The sequence below is a fragment of the Asterias amurensis genome, chromosome 11 (assembly GCF_032118995.1).
Source record: "Asterias amurensis chromosome 11, ASM3211899v1".
In the NCBI taxonomy this organism is placed as follows: Eukaryota; Metazoa; Echinodermata; class Asteroidea; order Forcipulatida; family Asteriidae; genus Asterias; species Asterias amurensis.
Window position 1 is genome coordinate 14,627,206 of NC_092658.1, and position 17,218 is coordinate 14,644,423.

Consider the following 17,218-nt stretch of genomic DNA (forward strand, 5'->3'; position numbering starts at 1 on the left):
TACTTAAATGGGTTTCTTAAAAAAAAAAACAGTTGTGATTGGTCAATAGACCACGTTACCTATGACGTCACAATGTACACAGAAAAAGAAAACACCATTATTTTTCAGGAATTGCACTGTAGTTATTACAGGGTGGAATAGGTTGGGCAGTGTCAAAACTTGTTCAGCTAGTTACAGGCCTACAGTCCTGCATACACATACAACGTCTAACCAAATGTTGATTGAATTATCGCAATAATTAATCTACTTTTAGCAGATGAGACTATCTTTCAGAGTAATTGTTGTTCACAGTTAAAACAGTTATTGTTGGTATACTATTTTATTAAAAATTATGTCATTTATTAAAGCTTTTTCAAATTATACAATTTCAACACTACATTTACAATCTTTGGCAGTTAATTTGTTTGTGAATGTAAAATTAATGTATAAATAATCTCCCAATGTCTGTAACAGCTTAATTACTGCTTATAAATTTATAAAATATTTCTTAATTAAAATTACAGTCCAAGTTAAACCATAGACAGTGGCAGGCAGATTATAAGCATTACAAAAAATTATTAACTTCTTAAATCTCACTGCACCTCCTGTAGAGACTTAGGTTAAAATATAAATTAATTACAATTTCATTTTGAATGTTGAAAACAGTTATCATCAGTGATCAGTCTGACACACTTAAATTTGTGTGACACAACATTTACATAAAAAACAAACCTGTGAAGATTAATTTGGCTCCAGGAGTCAAACAGCGACAAGCTCTATGACTGTGTACACTGTTTTCAAAATTGTTCAGACTTGTGAGATAATAACTAAATAATATGTTCTTCTTTTTAAGCTAAAATATTTAGTTTTCCACCATGATTTTTATACCATGTATAAGTTATGTGTAAATCTGTAAACAGTGATATTTTCGATATGATTTAACTTTTAATTGATAATGTTCCAAAGGAATGGGACACAATAAGGCAACATTTATCAACTATTGTGTTCCTTCTACATTTTCGCAATTGTCCGTTTAAACTTTTGTATTACTATTAATTCAAAGGAATACCTCCTCTAACGACGTTCAGAAAAATAAGGAAATAATCCTAGAAAATTATACCTTTGGCATAAATTATGATAGTTAATTCTGGACATTACCAGAAATAATGTGCAACAAGAATGTGCTTACTGCTAGAACTAAAATCTAAGCATTTAAACAAAAATAGCAAATTATTTTAAAACTTTCTATTTTCTATTTTCACAGTTCTGTTGCAGTTTATTTGAGCAAAAAAGTTAAAGTAAAGCACCTATTCCTGACTGGGAAACTGTAAGTAACAGAATTACTACATTCAGAATTACCTCATTATTGATAAAACCATGACTGAAAGTAAAAGAAAAAACGGTTTAATAGTAAAGCACCTATTACTGACTGGGTAACTGTAAGTAACAGAATTACTACAATCAGAATTACCTCATTATTGATAAAACCATGACTGAAAGTAAAGAAATTTAAAAAAAAAATGATTTACTGCGATTGTTTAAAATATATTAAGCAAACCCAATGCAATGGATATTACAAAATGTTTGTTTATTTAGCTAGAGGAGCTAAAATAAATTTTCAAAAAAACTTTTCTCCTCTTTCTTTCTGTTTCATCTATCCAGCCTGTGTGCACACATTATGTATGCAGCCTGCAGAACTCCAGTTTCTCCTGGAGACGATCAGAGCACACTGATCGAAATGTCATTCTTTACACAACCATTTTTTTCTTTAAAACCACAACAAGTCATACAGAGATATTTCATGATGTTACTGCAAACCTCACTAGCAAACCTTACTAGAGTAAAAACTATTTTTCTACCCCAATAATATTCTCGACTATGTCCATTCTAATTATAGTTTACATCTATCAAAATTATGGTATTTTCCTTGTAAAAATATACACAGTCACATAACACTATCATCAAAAGTATAATGTCATCGCTACAAATTTCATAAATTAATTATTGATTTCATACAGATATAAGTCATTACATATCTCATTAAAATATAACCTCCTCTGAACAACTTTATGTGAATTATATTTGTACAATCTTTAAAACAAGACAAATCCTAAACAATTTATAGTTAGTAGAGCAATCTGTTCAAAACTTTAAAAATACCTATACTGCTTCCCTTAAAAGGTAAACTTTATTATTAATAACTAAAGACTCAAAGTGGTATAGCTATGGAAGCATTAAACTCATGCAACAATATTGCTATTGGTACTGCATGGTTTTCTTTTAAAGTATAAAGGCACACTTTATCAAGAGTTGAAAACTTACTGATAAAATCTACCAAAACTTAGACTATTTCAACACATGGTGTTTAAAGGTTATTTGTATAATACTATTTTTATACACAATTTGAATTTTGAAGGCACACTACATCAAGAGTAGAAAACTTACCACCTATATAATCTACCAAAATTGAGACTAATTAACAAAAATATACTAAGATAATTGGTATTATAATGATTTAGCACCTTATTAACACTTATAAGGTGTTAAATAATTGGGTCTCAGAATTCATCACTGCAATAAAAACCTAAAAACCTATCTTTCTGGAAGTTTGTATATACTCAAACTCATTTAGTTGCAGCTGGTTTTCATGCTTAAGCAGCTCTATGAAATTGGACCCTGGCTGGGAGTCTCTTAAGATGACAGCCGGCGTTCTATTCATTGGTCGTTTTGTATTGTTTGTGCCGCTGAGAACTATGGAAAAGGACAGCCGACTCTCAATAGAACATGGTATACTTTAGGTAAACTGAATTGAATTTCAAATTGGAATAGATGTACTCATATTTTGGTTTCATACAAAGACCGTAGCCTTTTACTTTCTACCAGCATAGAAATGATGTTGTGTTGGACTAGACACATTGTTATTATGAGCACTACCATTACTAACTCCTTTAACAGGGGCTTGCTTGTATGCCGACTGTCTTGTCTTTGCAGAGCGTGGTTGACCCATATGGAGAATGTTACCAATGGGTGGTGGAGGAGGCGGGGGGAGGGGGACCGGAGGGATGTAAGCCCCTCCTGATGACTGGTCCCATGATGGGGTCCGATTATGTCCATCTCTCTTTGGGATTTTGTTTGGATTAAAGAAGAGACCTTCAGCAGCTGAGATGGCTTCCTGTTGTCCTCTTGGCGAGACTGAGGCTTCAGATGCTTCACCAGTTGATGAAGCTGGCGAGGATTTCTGTCTCCTATTCCAATCTGAGAGATCACTGGGAGAGCGGGTCACACTAGTCATCTCAGGCATTGGTACTGCTCCCCAGCGCTTTGTAGGGTTGTGTGGGCTGTCGTCACCATGCTGGTTGGGATGTTGAATGTTGTTGTAGTCTGTGATGTCATCGGATGGATGGGTTGGGTGCTTGCTGAATGCATGGGCTTGCATGTGAAGGCCAATCTCATGAATTATTTCAGTGCACTGAAACAACAAGCGTAGAAACAAAAAATAACCAATGGAGAGGTTCGAAGTGTTTACCTTTCCTCAATATGCATGTTCAAAATCTAGATTTCATTTAACCCCATTGACCACCGCCCAATTTCATAGAGCTGCAAAGCAACCTAAACTGTGCTAAGCACAACAAAACTGTGCTTACCAGAATAAAATTACCAGCCAATCTGCTGTGTTACATGTACATGTGCAATTTGTGATTGGTGTCCTGCTTTACTAAGCAGAAGGTGTTAAGCATAATTCTCTACTCAAGCAGCTTCTTGAAATTGGACCCAAGTGACTCTTTGTAATCATATGAATTCATGGAAAAGTCTTCAATAAATAGCAAACTTCTAATATTAACTCGGGACAGATTCGAACCCACAACCCTTGCCATTCTAGAGCAGTGTCATACCAACTAGACAACCGAGATTGCCCGGTAGTTAGAGGTATTTCAAATCCTATATTTTAGCAGCAAGTACCACACAATTTAATAGATCAAAATGTGCATCACGATTCAAGAATATTAATCTATTTCTCTTTTTCTCTCACAGAAATCGGGAAAGTACTGAGTATACAGTGCTAACACACATCGGTGTATTTGGGTAAAACCAAAAAATAAATATTCTTTATCCCCAATGCAAATTTCCATCTGTTGGAACATTTACTATGTCAGATAATAACTCTTACCAAGTTTGCTTCGAGTCTGGTGACTCTTTGCACCATGAGGTTGCCGCATTTGAGATCCACAAACTGCCTGCCATCATTGCCTTTGAGATGACGAGATGATACCACCTCATCAAAGCCATGGGTCACTAACAATTCCTAATAACAACAAAACAACCACATGTCATTAATACAGCTATTTTTTTATCAGCACTTTCCTAGAAAAAAAACCTGTATACTTTAACTAGTTAAGTAGTCTACATACAGGTTTTCCATGCAGTGTACAACCTTTGCCTAATAACACCTGTTTGAGACAGATGCTCCAGAGTCAAGCCGAACCAAATTCTGAATTAACTACATGAAAGTTGAAACAGTTAGGAGGGACTGGATGCGCTAGAAGTCGAAAGATTGACTGTTGCAGTAGTTCTGAACAACTCTTGAGCGCCTTGGTTTCATGTGTCAATCTTGCCATGAGTCGAGTCAATATACAACAGTTAAGTTCGCCTGTCTGAAACCAAAATTTACTTGGGTCAACCTAGAGTCACTCCTAATCTATTTGGCTTGACGCAACTGTCGCACACCTGTCTGAAACAGGTGCAAGGCAGTCTTCTGTTTACTTTTAAAGCCATTGGACACTTTGGGTAAACAGTGATGTTCAAAGGCCCACACTTTGTGTATCACAACTTATATATAAAAAAACAAACCTGTGAAAATTTAGGCTCAATCGGTCATCGGAGTCAGGAGAAAATAACAGGAAAACCCACCCTTGTTTCCGCACGTTTCTCCGTGTCTTTAGTGTTTAAAATGAATCCGTAGTTCTCGCTATCGAGAATTGATAATTGTTTTCATGTTTTCTCAAAAAGTAAAGCATTTCATGGAATAATATTTCAAGAGATGTCTCTCACCATTACCTTCTGTAAACCCTGTAGGTTATTTGTAAACCTGTCAACTTTTTTCTTTTTTTCTGTTTGGAAAGTGTATAATGGCTTTAAGCCCCTATTTCATATTGTCATAGATTATAATACTTACACAAACACACGTTAATAAAAATGATTCAGTAATAATGCTACTAATGAGGCAACAGCAATCTCTATCCTATAATAACTTACATGTGACTTCGGATGTAACAAGTGTATTCCAGCCTTGTTAATGGCCAATAAGCATCCACCTCTAACACGGGAATCTGATGCATACTGAAATAACACAATAATGAACATCAATTAAAACAAATTCAATTTAGACTGTCATAGGCAGTTGAAACACTTTAAAGGTACTGGAGACGTTTGGTTGTTCTCACTTGGTGTATCCCAACATATGCATAAAATAATAAAACCTGTAAACATTTTGGCTCAATTGGCCATCGAAGTTGCAAGAGAATAATGAAAGAAAAACACCCTTACTTAAGTTTTTATGCTAACAATTGTTTTGAGTAATAACCAGTAGTATCCAAAGCCTTTTAAGCCTACATGCTTGGCCCCCAGTTTCTCTGCTTATCACTGAGTTTTGCGCTGACGACCACTTGCTGTCCATTGAATCACATGCTTTTACAGAACACCATAACCATGAAATTCTTTGGTGAGCAGGGCCATGAAATTGCGGCCTGGTCACACCTGACATTACGGCCTGACATTATTACCCTAAGCAGAGTCTTTCTCGAAGGCCTTGTCTTTAGCCTTCAAGAAATGTCAGGAAATTAACAAATTTTTTAGCATTTAGACTATAGATCCTTTTGGTTGGTAAGCAGTTTGCAATGGCTAATTCTATTTTCTCAATACAAATGCTGCACTCCTAGTGTTTTTTATTTTGATTGTTTTGTGTCTCTAGAGTTATACTTACTATGATATCGAAGAAGCTAGAGCCAAAGAGTTGCCACTTCTTGATGATTTCAATGGACTCCACCCTGGCCTCGTGTGGACTCATGGATTCCAGCAGGGGTAGTTCATCGTGGATTAGATTTAACCATTGTTGAGGATTCATACAGTCTATCACTGCAGAGGGAAGAATGCCCGGCAAGTCTTTCCTGCAACACAAAGTGTAAATAATGATTGTGTGAATTTACAAAGAAGCATGGTGGAACATGGGTTTTGAGAATCAAATATTGAAGACCTAGAGCACATGGCCTTTTGGGGAGGTTGTGATCACATTAAATTCTGTAAGGCTAAAAATCCACTAGGTGAAAGTAGTAGTCACAGCTAATTTCATACCTTCCACCAAGGTATAAATTAAAAAGCAGGACAGCTCTTTTTAGAACTGAGAAAATCATCCAAATTCCAAAATATCTAGTTCCGATCAAGATAGTAGAATTAAGACATACACATGGTGTAACATGTATATATCAAAGTCTTATATAGCGCACGCATCTACCAAACAAGGTACAAGGCGCTGTGTATTATACAAACTTTCAGAAAGATAGGTATTTGCAGTGTTGGATTCTGATCTGATGAGACCCAATTAGTTAGCACCTGATAAAGGTTTTCAAGGTGCTACAGCGCATTCAGCAGCATCAGCCAGGAACCCCGGGGCAAAAACCAAATATACAACATTTAATGTAAAAGTAGAAATATCTTTAATGAAATGAATTAAGAGCAAACTCACAGTGTGGGTATTTGGACCTTATCTGCTGCTCGGTGCTGCAGTGCGGCCAGTCGGACAGTCTCTGATGCTTGCTGGTCAGTAAGATTAGATCCCTCCATTACAATAAGACGGCTGCTCTGATAATCAGGAATAAGCTGTGGCATCAAGAAAATAAAAATCATGAATCTCCTCGAACTTCCAAGGCAAGACAAATAAAATAACTGCATTTCATAAGTGGATTAGCAAAAGTGAAGCTTTATTCCAGCTTGCCTGATAGCTTGAGGCAGTTTGAATCATATAATCATAAATACCCCCAGACAGTTTGCTATTTTTAATGGTGGAGAGCTCGTCACGTGGGGGTGTTTAAAAGGTTGATAAAGACATAGCAGAAGCTGTATAAGACCGGAGTTGGGTGCGCAAGCTCATACATGTATTTGCCAATTTTACTTAAATACGCGGAATGCAATTCATAGCTATGAGTACCATCGTGTAATCTTTCTGTACGTGCGCATATAAACATAACCTAAAGCGCACAAAACATTTTCACAAAAGTTTTTGCAAATTCGAAAATTCAAATTGGGAAAGATTGTCTAGAATTAAAAACACTGTTTTGCTCTTTAACAAAAGTGCATATAGGAATAGAATAGTATTGACTCGTTCCTAAAGGGTCATTTAAAACCTTACAAAGCCGTGGTCATGTGATTAATGCCCTGGCCTTATTTGAACAGAGGGATCCTCTAACCTGATTGAAGATGATGGAGGAATGGAACTCATTGCTGACAGTCATTGCTTGGTTCCATATTACTTTCTTGAAGAGGAGAGCATACTCAAAGTCTTGACTTTCAAAGTGAGTTGTGACGTCCATTAGATAGTCAGACAGCTGGAATGGAACCACTCGTTTCTCTAAACAAAGAAAACGAAAAAGCTAAAACTTTAAAAACTCTCAACAACTTTTTTGGTTGTCGGATGTTGTTTTCGCCAAAATACTGCATGAAAGAGTTTTGACTGGTGGTGGTGGTAGCTGGACTGAGGAACAGACTTTCTATTGAAAACAGCAGCCTCTAAATGTTGTTTGTTGTCTTTACTTCATTGGGTTTAGACAAATGTATTTCACAAATTTGTTTTATTTGAATTGGTCACCTGTGAGTTGTCCTGGTTAACAGATCCAGAATTAAATGATTTGGGTACTTTTTGTAACACAAAACACAATGTCCACAAATTTAAATTAAACTTACACCGTTTAAAGATAATGATAGTAGAAAGCGTACCTTAAAATATTAAAAGCTGAGGTGCTGTGGTTTTTGAGAAATGAATAAAACAATGTAATGAAAATACATTTTTACATGCTAAATTAATTTTCGTCACATGATCAGTAAGACGAAAATTATTTTCATGACATTGTTTTACTCATTTCTTTAAAACTACAACACCTCAGCAAGTAATATTTTCAGGGAAGCTTTCAACTATCATTATCTTCAAACTGTGTTAGTTTAGTGTAAATCTGTGGACATTGTGTTTTTTGTCCAACAAAAAGTACATAGACCCTTTAAGTAGGATTTGAAACTTTAAACACGATGGTGGAAACAAGAGAGTTCTCACTCTATAGACTGTGCAAGTCTCGCGCGCACCGGAGCGAGAAAACACGACAACTGAAGAAGTTAATTTTGTTATGAATCAAATCTTTGCTTTAATTTTTTCTTAATGCCGAATCTGAACAACAAAAATACCCATTAGAGCTTGTTTAAATTATATTTAGCTTTTAAAACAAATACACAATTATCGGTTAAAGTCTATGTATAGACAAAAGTAAAACTCTGGGACAAGGATGTTGGTTTGATCTTAAATGTTTTGAAACCCCTTTTGTAAATCTACGCCCGAATGTGAAACTACTGAAAGCTGGTTTATACGCGGACGCACGATGGTCGCAAGGGCGTTAGATAAACGCGTGACGCATTTTAAAGAGGAAGCCGACGCCTAAGCGACCAATGAAAAGGCTTTCCACCCCGCGCGGCCAAAACAAGCGTCTGCGTAAGTTTCGTGATCAGAGATGGGCACAAATTCTTAATTTTTTACAAGTAACCTGACCTGAGGTCAAGTTCAATTATCGGTTTTTCTTCGTTATTATGTTGACTTTATTTTTTCTTTTATATATGTTGTTAATTAGTATTACATTTTTAACACCATATGTCATTTTTATGGTCATAAACTATATTAAACTAAAGTAATGGACGAAACAAAATCTCCCCAACGTAAAACTCCATAAGGTTGGGACCACAATGGTCCCGGAAGTTCAAATCTGCGCGAGACTTGCACAGTCTATTGGGAAAGATTTGACTTCGACCAACTGCACTAGCAAATGGCACAGTGCGACTTTCAGCTCATTTGGCCGTGACAGGTCACATATAAACAGCTGGCTCTCGATTTCATATTAATTTTAATTCATTTGTGAAAAAACACTTACTTGAGGGTACCAATCCAAAGAGTCCAAACTCCTTGATAGCTTCAGGCTGCTGTAAACCCATCTCAGTGCATAGCTCTTCCAGTATATCCCATACCACTGTGCTGCCTGATACCTTAACCATTGTTCGCATATTACCAGGAAGATGAACCTGCTGTCGTCTGACCATACGCCCCTCCTTATCAGAAAATAAATTTATCTTATTAATTTTGGGGAGAAAGTTTCCCTATTTGAAGTGAAGGTATTCGTTCGGTAATCACTCTTAAATGCAAATAAAAACTGTTTGTAATAAGCCCGCAGCAGCTTTTGATAAAAAAAAGCATTTTAAGCAACATTTCACTTTGGAGTAATGTGGTTATGTAAAAAAGATATCAGTTTTTATGCCCCCAGATTTGAATCAGAGAAGCACTACTGTCAGTAACATTTCTCATACTGTGGTGTTTGCGTTTGGGGGTTATATTTCCTGCTTGGATATATTTGCTCCAGTTTTTCAGCGATATCTCAAAAACACGACCACCTTTTGAAATGAAATTTTCACATGTTAGTTTCATTGTATCTCTCTTCAAGCGATCACATCAAAGTTCCAATTTGTGGTTCACACAATGGAACACCAACAAGATCTTTCCTGGGCTTTGCTGCTACATTTTTATAGGATTCAAACAATCAAAGTGTTTAAAAAAATCAAAGGTATACTTTGCCTTTCAAAGCGACTTTTCCCATTTATACTATTATTACTGGTTTATTAAAATCTGCTCATCGCAGCCAGCAGGCTGTACTAAAATACAGATTAACAATAAAAATATTAAAGTACAGCAAAATATCCACATGTATACAATAGGAACATTACAAATGTAAAGCAACAGACAATAGTTTTGTTATATGAAAACCAAAAAATAAATATAACCCAAAAAATGAAATTTTGAGCTCACCATAAGTTGTTGGACCTCCACTGTACCAGGCATCAAGCGTCGACCACCATGCCTGAATGTCTTACGTAGATTATACAGACATACTCCAGCCATTCCACCATACTGATACTCTGCAGTCTGAGCTACCATAGTCAGGTATTGAAACAGATAAGGCTTCAGTGTTGGTGAGCAGCGGAAGTAGGATGTTAGGAGACCAAAGAACCTCCAAGCTCGCAGTAAACTTAGTCTGAATAGTAAAGAATATAATTAAAATATATGGATTATGAGATTTGAGGCATTGCATGGCGAGGTACCAACATATAATGTTTGCGGTACACCATGTGTATATCTACTTGCCAGGTCTTCAGGTGACATCGCCGGTCTTCTGATGATGACAAGAAGCTAGTCGAAATGTTGAGATTGATTAAGAAGACAATCAGAGCATACTGATCGAAACATTGAGTTGAAACCAAAGGTTCTTTTCAGAACCACCCCAACTCATTTAGAAATAGTCATTATATCCTCTGCTTACCAGTTATCACGCTATTATGCCTTTTTCTTTGAATTGGGAAAAAAATAATGATGCCTTATATCAACCGATGCCCTAATTATCTTCATTTGTTAATACGAAGTATGCAAACATGTATTAAAACTTGATGGACATTGAAATGTTCACACCACACACCGATCTTGGATGACTTCAACTGGCCCCATTTGTTTTGAGTTTTTCCTGTTTTCACGGCAAACGAGAAAGTATGGTTTCCCGGTGAAGCCATACATGGAAGAAACATCTGCAGTGACTACAAGTGTTCTTTGAGACTCTGTGTATGACTGTATAGCCAGCAGTTGCCTTCATTTTATTCAAAATATTTTTTTATTAAATTTTTAAAATTACCATGGTAACTTGCACAAAATAAAAAAAAATAAAAAAAATATAAAAAGTGTGAATAATTACTGGCTTCAAAATCTGATTTCTATTTATTTTTGTTCTATTTTTTTTCTTAATATTTATAATAAAGTATATACATAAACAGTGATAATTGAATCAACAAGCTGATGTTTAAATTTTGATATAAATAATAGTATTGATACGAGGGTTACAAAATAAAAATCTCCAAAAATATTAGAAAATGATATAAGGCACATGGGTTCTTTAAGCCTCGGTATTTTTTTTCAAGAATGCTCAGCAAAACATTCTGTCACATGATTTTGATCATCATGAATTGTGAATTGAATAGCGTTTGATGAAACTTTTTCGGTGGGCAAATATTTTTATATGGCCTCAACATTATGACATATTTTTGTACCTTGTAGAAATGCCTAAAATACCAAACTTTTTGCATTTACAAGTGCAAATGACCAGTGGAGCCTTACATGTTTCTAAGTTTTTGTCAAAGAAGAGGAGACTCTTTGTTTGGCATATAAAACCACACAATTTTTATCTTGGGACTGTTTACATCGCGCACAGAGAGGTAAAAGATTTGCAACGATAATAGGGACACCGCGAAAACAGGACCTCCTACGATACATGGTGTTACCGCAAACCTTTCAATATTAACGTAGTTTCAAATCCTACTAAAGCAATAACATGAACTTAGAAAGTATTTTAAAACTTTTTGTAGGAAGTTAATCAAGACTTACTTTTTGGCACTGGTGTTTCTTGTTGTTTGCTTGATAATGTGGCAGTAGATTTCATCACAGATCTCACGGTGCTCAAAACAAGCCTCGATATTTAAAGGTAAAATACTTGTTATTTAATTTGAAAAATATTGTTATAAAAACACAGCAAGGGGATTTAACTCTTTTTTTTAAGAACAGCAAATATTTAGTTTGTGACTGGAAATTCCTCTTGGAAGTGGAAGGATTGTTAGATGGATTCATTCATTCATTCATTATTTATATTTACTTCCATTCTTCATGAAAACAGAGTACAAACAATTTTGTTTAAAGGAATAACCAACAAACAAAGCTATGTAATGAGGCAGAGAGAACTAAATTAAAAGAGTATGGAGGCATCATCTGGAAGCCGGGGCTAATGTAGGGATGCCTGGGGACAGAAACTAAACATGGACAAGAACGAACGGACAGACAAATTCATTATACCTTGAATATGAAGAGGATTCTTTCATACATTGTATCCTGTGGTAGAGAATTGGTCTTCACTTTGACGGGATAATCACCCATCAATTGCATAAGTGCTGTAGCAAATACAAACAAATCAAAACAATGAATGCACACAGAGTTGATTTCAAGGAGTTTGTAGAGTTTGGGTACTTTCTGTGCGACACAACACAAGTAGGTTCTTAACAGTCACTATTTTGGGGAGTTATTACCAAAGGTATAAAGCCTCACTCTAAGTTTTTTTAATGCTATTATTTAAATTTGCACGAAGTTTATTCAATTTTTAATGATTCGTGATTTTTAATTTTTTTTACTCTAAACATCTCTAGTACTGACTTTCCATGATGTCATTCCAGTAGGGCGTCTCACCTAGAGTTCATAAGGGGTTTGTTCATTGGCCAATACTGCGCGCCGCGCGTACAAATCTGAGCGTTTCAATTGTTTCATCACCGTTTTTTCCTCTAAGATGGCGGCTGGATGACATCAATGCATAAGGTCTATTTTTGTGGCTTACCTATGAAGCATTCCAGAGCCAGTTTATTGATAGCCACGATGGGGAATTCCAGCAGAGATGCTTGGATAGGAGAGTTTGTATAAGACACAGCATCCAAGAACAGAGACCAATCCTGTGGGTTCGGTACAGGCTTCTTCTTGGCTAAAGATGAAAAACATTGAAAAATCAATCATCAAAATAAAATGAACAATCTAGTGTGTAGTTATTGCAGGCATTGGGCTTCGCTCTTGAAGAGGGACATCAATTTCCCTCTGGTAAGGGGCACTTCTATGAGGAACTGTCAATTTGCATTTGAAGTTTGCAAAGGGCACCACAGCAATAGCACAGGGCACCAAGGCAATACACCGATCCATTAGTCTCCACCCACAGCGCACGTGTGAGCAAGAACACATGAGCCTCTCCAATGCCATTACATGTATGCACAACTCTGCCGCGCGTGCGCCAAGCATACGCGCACTCATGTTTGACTTTATAGTGTCGGACTTTTGGTTGTGCTATGGGTTGTGATTGGTCAGTACGCAATGGGGCGAAGCTTAATGGATCGGTCTATTGCTGTAGGTGCTGTGGTTTATTTCAAGGTCTGTTATTGACATTCCAACCCCTCAGCAATATCACCAAACATATAAAGTTGCTGCTGCAAAAATATCAAAAGGTATGAAGAGGGGATGATCTGTCACTGAGTGACAGATATGAACGCTATTAAAAGAAACCATTATTTTTATTTTTACTTTAAATTTTATCCAGAGATGGTTTGTCAACAGAAGCATTTTGCTTTGCTTATAATTTTCTTGTATAATTCCTTACATTTTAGTAAAAATGGCAGAAATGATGTTTGGGTCAAAGCCATTTTCTTTGTGGGGGAATACTCACAACTCAAATTGAGTGATTTCTTGAGGTTACCCATGAACTTAAGAGAGCCACGTATGGAGCCATCTGTCTTTCTCTGCATCACATATCTATTAATAATAATCAAAGTCAATCTTATTAATTTATTTATTTCAAATTTCCCGACAATAAAACATCTTGGCCAAGAAACATCTTGTCACCTTTTATCCTTATTTGTTTCAATTTTTCGGACAATAAAACATCTTGACCAAAAAGATGTGTCTTTTTAGCTATAAAGTGTGAAGTAGAAATCAACAAGACCTAGGTTGGGGAAAATAAGGAAATTTAGCAATTTAAAAGATGGAAACTTGCATCGAGAATAAGGAATTTTTATTTTGGATTTTCCAATATACACCGATGTGTGTTAGCACTTTATACTCAGTACTTTCTGGAGCTCTGTGAAATAAAATCACAGGCATATTACCTGGGTGGGACTTGAACCCATGACCTTTGCATTCTAGAGCAGTGTCTAAACAAATAGACCTCTAAGACTCCCCAGTAACGTTTTTAAAAATAAACTGACAGTGTGAACATTGAAATAATTGGGGCTGAACAAAGAAAAATTGACAGAGTGGGATTTGAACCAATGACCTCCGGATTATCTTGCCGGCAATCTACCAACTGATGTTGCTGGTCTATCTTTGTTTAGGGTACCAGTCAGTAGCCAGGGATCACACCCAAGATTACGATACAGCCTGGGAAGTGGCAGCCAGGGGATCACCTCAAGGGGATGCGAGTAAATTTGTTGTTTTACAACGCAAATAATATATATATTTTTTAAGAGCTTACTTGTTCGGATAATCCCTGAAGTACTTGGAAGCAAATTCTACCATCGAGAACCTGGTCATCTCATCCTGAGTGAGTTGTCTAACAAGAGTCTTAGATGGGGAAGGTGGTGGGGAGGATTGCTTCTACAAAAGACAAAAATACTTACATGAAAAATGCATCAATTCCATCCATTTGCACCATGTGTAAAACTCTATTGAGTAGTGGTGGTTCTGAGAAAGCTGATGGTTGACAACTCAACATTACGATCGGTATGCTCTACAGCTGGGCCCAATTTCATAGAGCTGCTAAGCACAAAAATTTGCTTAACATGAAATTTCTTCCTTGATAAAAACAGGACTAGCAACCAAATTTCCACCTGATTTTCAGGATAAGCACACAACAGCTGAATACCAGTAACAAGCAATATGCAACATATGGAAATTTGGTTGGTAATCTTGTTTTTATTAAGGAAGAAATTTCATGCTAAGCAAATTTTTGTGCTTAGCAACTCTATGAAATTGGGCCCTGATCGTAGTTAAAACCTCAAGAACAAATTCATTACTAAAAAAGATATATCTAAACAATTAGGTGCCCCGTAAAGAATTGCTTCTTAAACAAGGTGTAATTTGTCAGTTGTGTTGCCCTTGTCTCATAATTGTCTTATCTGCTTCTTTTGTCCTTGGTCCTGTTACATTTCCCTGGTTGTATGTTTGTTTGTCAATAGACGATGTGACCTGTGACATCACATGTTTCAAAAGAGCCACAGAGCCTGGACTTCCTGCAGGCATGATTGATTTGTACACAGCCCAATGGAAGAAAACATAAAATCTTATATTTTATGGAGATTGCACTGTCTAATTCTTATCAACTTTTGATATGATGAAAGGGGGCACATCTCAAAACTTGACCAGCTTTTACTTTCATAACTCTTATTTCATGTGGAAATTATGACACCAAATGTTTCAACTAAAAAATAGAGCAACTTACTGAAGGCCCTGGTTTTGCTGGTTCTTCTTGGTTACTGGCAGTAAAGTTTGTTGCTAATCCTTTCACCTAAACATAAGAATAGTATAACTTTTTATTTTATTTTATTAGAACACTTTGATCATAACACTTTATTTGTACCAGTTGCTCCATTTTTGGAATCAGTTTCCCTGATATACTGTTCTGATAGCATTTTAGGCAACGTGCGTGTTTCAACACGAACCAAAGCTTACCTTCAATTGACTACCAAAATGGTAGACCATACGCTGACAGTATGGGCTTGTGATATCGCTGCATGAGGTCTATAAAGTATAAACCTTAATGTTTTTATAAGATGCTTTCTACATAAATCCACTTACTAAGAAGTTTCTTGATTCAGGTCCTGCAGCAGGTACAACACTTTCTCTAGGGAAGAGTCCAGTATGTCCATCCAACATCCCAAACAACCAATCTACATAATGGGTGTCAGAATATATCAACACAGTCAATAATATAGAAATATTGACTGCTATGAGGGGCATAGTTAAAATTATAGGCCCAAGGTGATGTCCAAACAATGACTATGCCTGAAGCGAATCAACTACCTCTTCACATCAACACATCCACTTCTATTCACTCTTTCAAAACATCTCTCAAAACACATCTCATGTCGATAGATCCGTTCTTTTGTATTCAATTGGTTCTTTGTAATTTTTGTTTGAGTTTCTCTGTAATAGCGCCCTGAGTACTTTTGTGGATATGTGCGCTCTATATCCACTTTTGTGGATATGTGCGCTCTATAAAACTTTGTTATTATAATTATTATTATCATTATTACTCTAGTTGTACCCTATACAGTACACACGATCAAACGTCCTATTTGTGACTGTAATTTTTGCGACCGTTATTTTTCTCTTAGAGAATATGTCTTGCAATGATGAGGAAGTACCTGAATCAGTAGCGGAGTGTCTTGTAGTCAGTTTAATAATGTCTCCTTTCATGAAGCTAAGGAGAGTAGATTCTCTTGTGATGTAATCCTGTATGGCTCTCATATACTGAGTGTCTCTCTCAAGATCAATGATGTAGGCTTCAATCATACTCCGAATCTGCTGTGCCTGATAATGTAAATGATAATTAATGGTTATAAAGACACTGGACACTATTGGTCATTGTCAAAGACCAGTCTTATCACTTGGTGTATCACAACATATGCATAAAATAACAAAGCTGTGAAGATTTTAGCTCAATTGGTCGTCAAAGTTGCAAGATAATGGAAGAAAAAAGACCCTTGTCACACAAAGTTGTGTGCTTTCAGATGCTTGATTTCGAGACCTCAAAACCTAATTCTGAGTTCTCAAATTCGTGGAAAATTCATCCTTTCTTGAAAACTACGTTACTTCAGAGGGAGCCATTCCTCATAATGTTTTATACTATCAACAGCCCCCATTACTCGTTACCAAGTAAGGTTTTGAGTAATACCCAATAGTGTCCACTGCCTTTGAGTAAAACTATATCAGTTTTCATGCCCACAAGTTAGAATCTAAAAAGGGTTACTAACAGTAACGTTTCTTCGATTTTGTATTCCTATATTCTTCTTGCGTGGACATAATTAATCGCTCCTGAATTTCGGCATAACCTTAAAAACCTACATTAATGTTTAGAGCGCTGCAGCAGCACACAGGGTTAAACAATTGATGACATGTGACACATGTTCAACCAATCAACTGACAGAATCTCAGTGTGCGTATACGCAACAGATTATTATGCGTGGTTATGTTAGGAAAAACATTACCTACCCTATGAGTAAATAGGGGTATTACTTTGTCGTTAGTAAGAGTAAAACGGATGGTACCACTGGATGTTACTTCAATCTGTAAAATATCTGAGAAGCTACACACAAAGTT

General features: G+C 36.2%; 1 protein-coding gene and 1 long non-coding RNA gene across 7 annotated transcripts in view; one reads left to right on the forward strand and one right to left on the reverse strand.

Moving 5' to 3' along the window:
* The window catches only part of LOC139943859 (uncharacterized), a 295,369-nt gene that overhangs the window by 158,566 nt on the left and 119,585 nt on the right, over positions 1-17,218 (forward strand). The gene's annotated exons all lie outside the window — the stretch shown is intronic.
* The window catches only part of LOC139944139 (unconventional myosin-XV-like), a 67,637-nt gene continuing 50,658 nt past the window's right edge, over positions 240-17,218 (reverse strand). For all 5 annotated transcript variants that reach the window (XM_071941103.1, XM_071941106.1, XM_071941104.1 and 2 more), the window contains 17 exons: positions 17,111-17,204; positions 16,264-16,429; positions 15,695-15,786; positions 15,339-15,404; positions 14,373-14,494; positions 13,569-13,654; positions 12,699-12,839; positions 12,167-12,261; positions 11,705-11,787; positions 10,085-10,310; positions 9,159-9,333; positions 7,440-7,600; positions 6,719-6,852; positions 5,960-6,143; positions 5,233-5,316; positions 4,148-4,282; positions 240-3,448 (listed from right to left, as the gene is read on the reverse strand). In XM_071941103.1, coding sequence (XP_071797204.1) covers positions 2,849-3,448; positions 4,148-4,282; positions 5,233-5,316; positions 5,960-6,143; positions 6,719-6,852; positions 7,440-7,600; positions 9,159-9,333; positions 10,085-10,310; positions 11,705-11,787; positions 12,167-12,261; positions 12,699-12,839; positions 13,569-13,654; positions 14,373-14,494; positions 15,339-15,404; positions 15,695-15,786; positions 16,264-16,429; positions 17,111-17,204 — 2,644 coding nt within the window. In that variant the 3' untranslated portion in view covers positions 240-2,848. The remainder of the gene's footprint in view (positions 3,449-4,147; positions 4,283-5,232; positions 5,317-5,959; positions 6,144-6,718; positions 6,853-7,439; positions 7,601-9,158; positions 9,334-10,084; positions 10,311-11,704; positions 11,788-12,166; positions 12,262-12,698; positions 12,840-13,568; positions 13,655-14,372; positions 14,495-15,338; positions 15,405-15,694; positions 15,787-16,263; positions 16,430-17,110; positions 17,205-17,218) is intronic.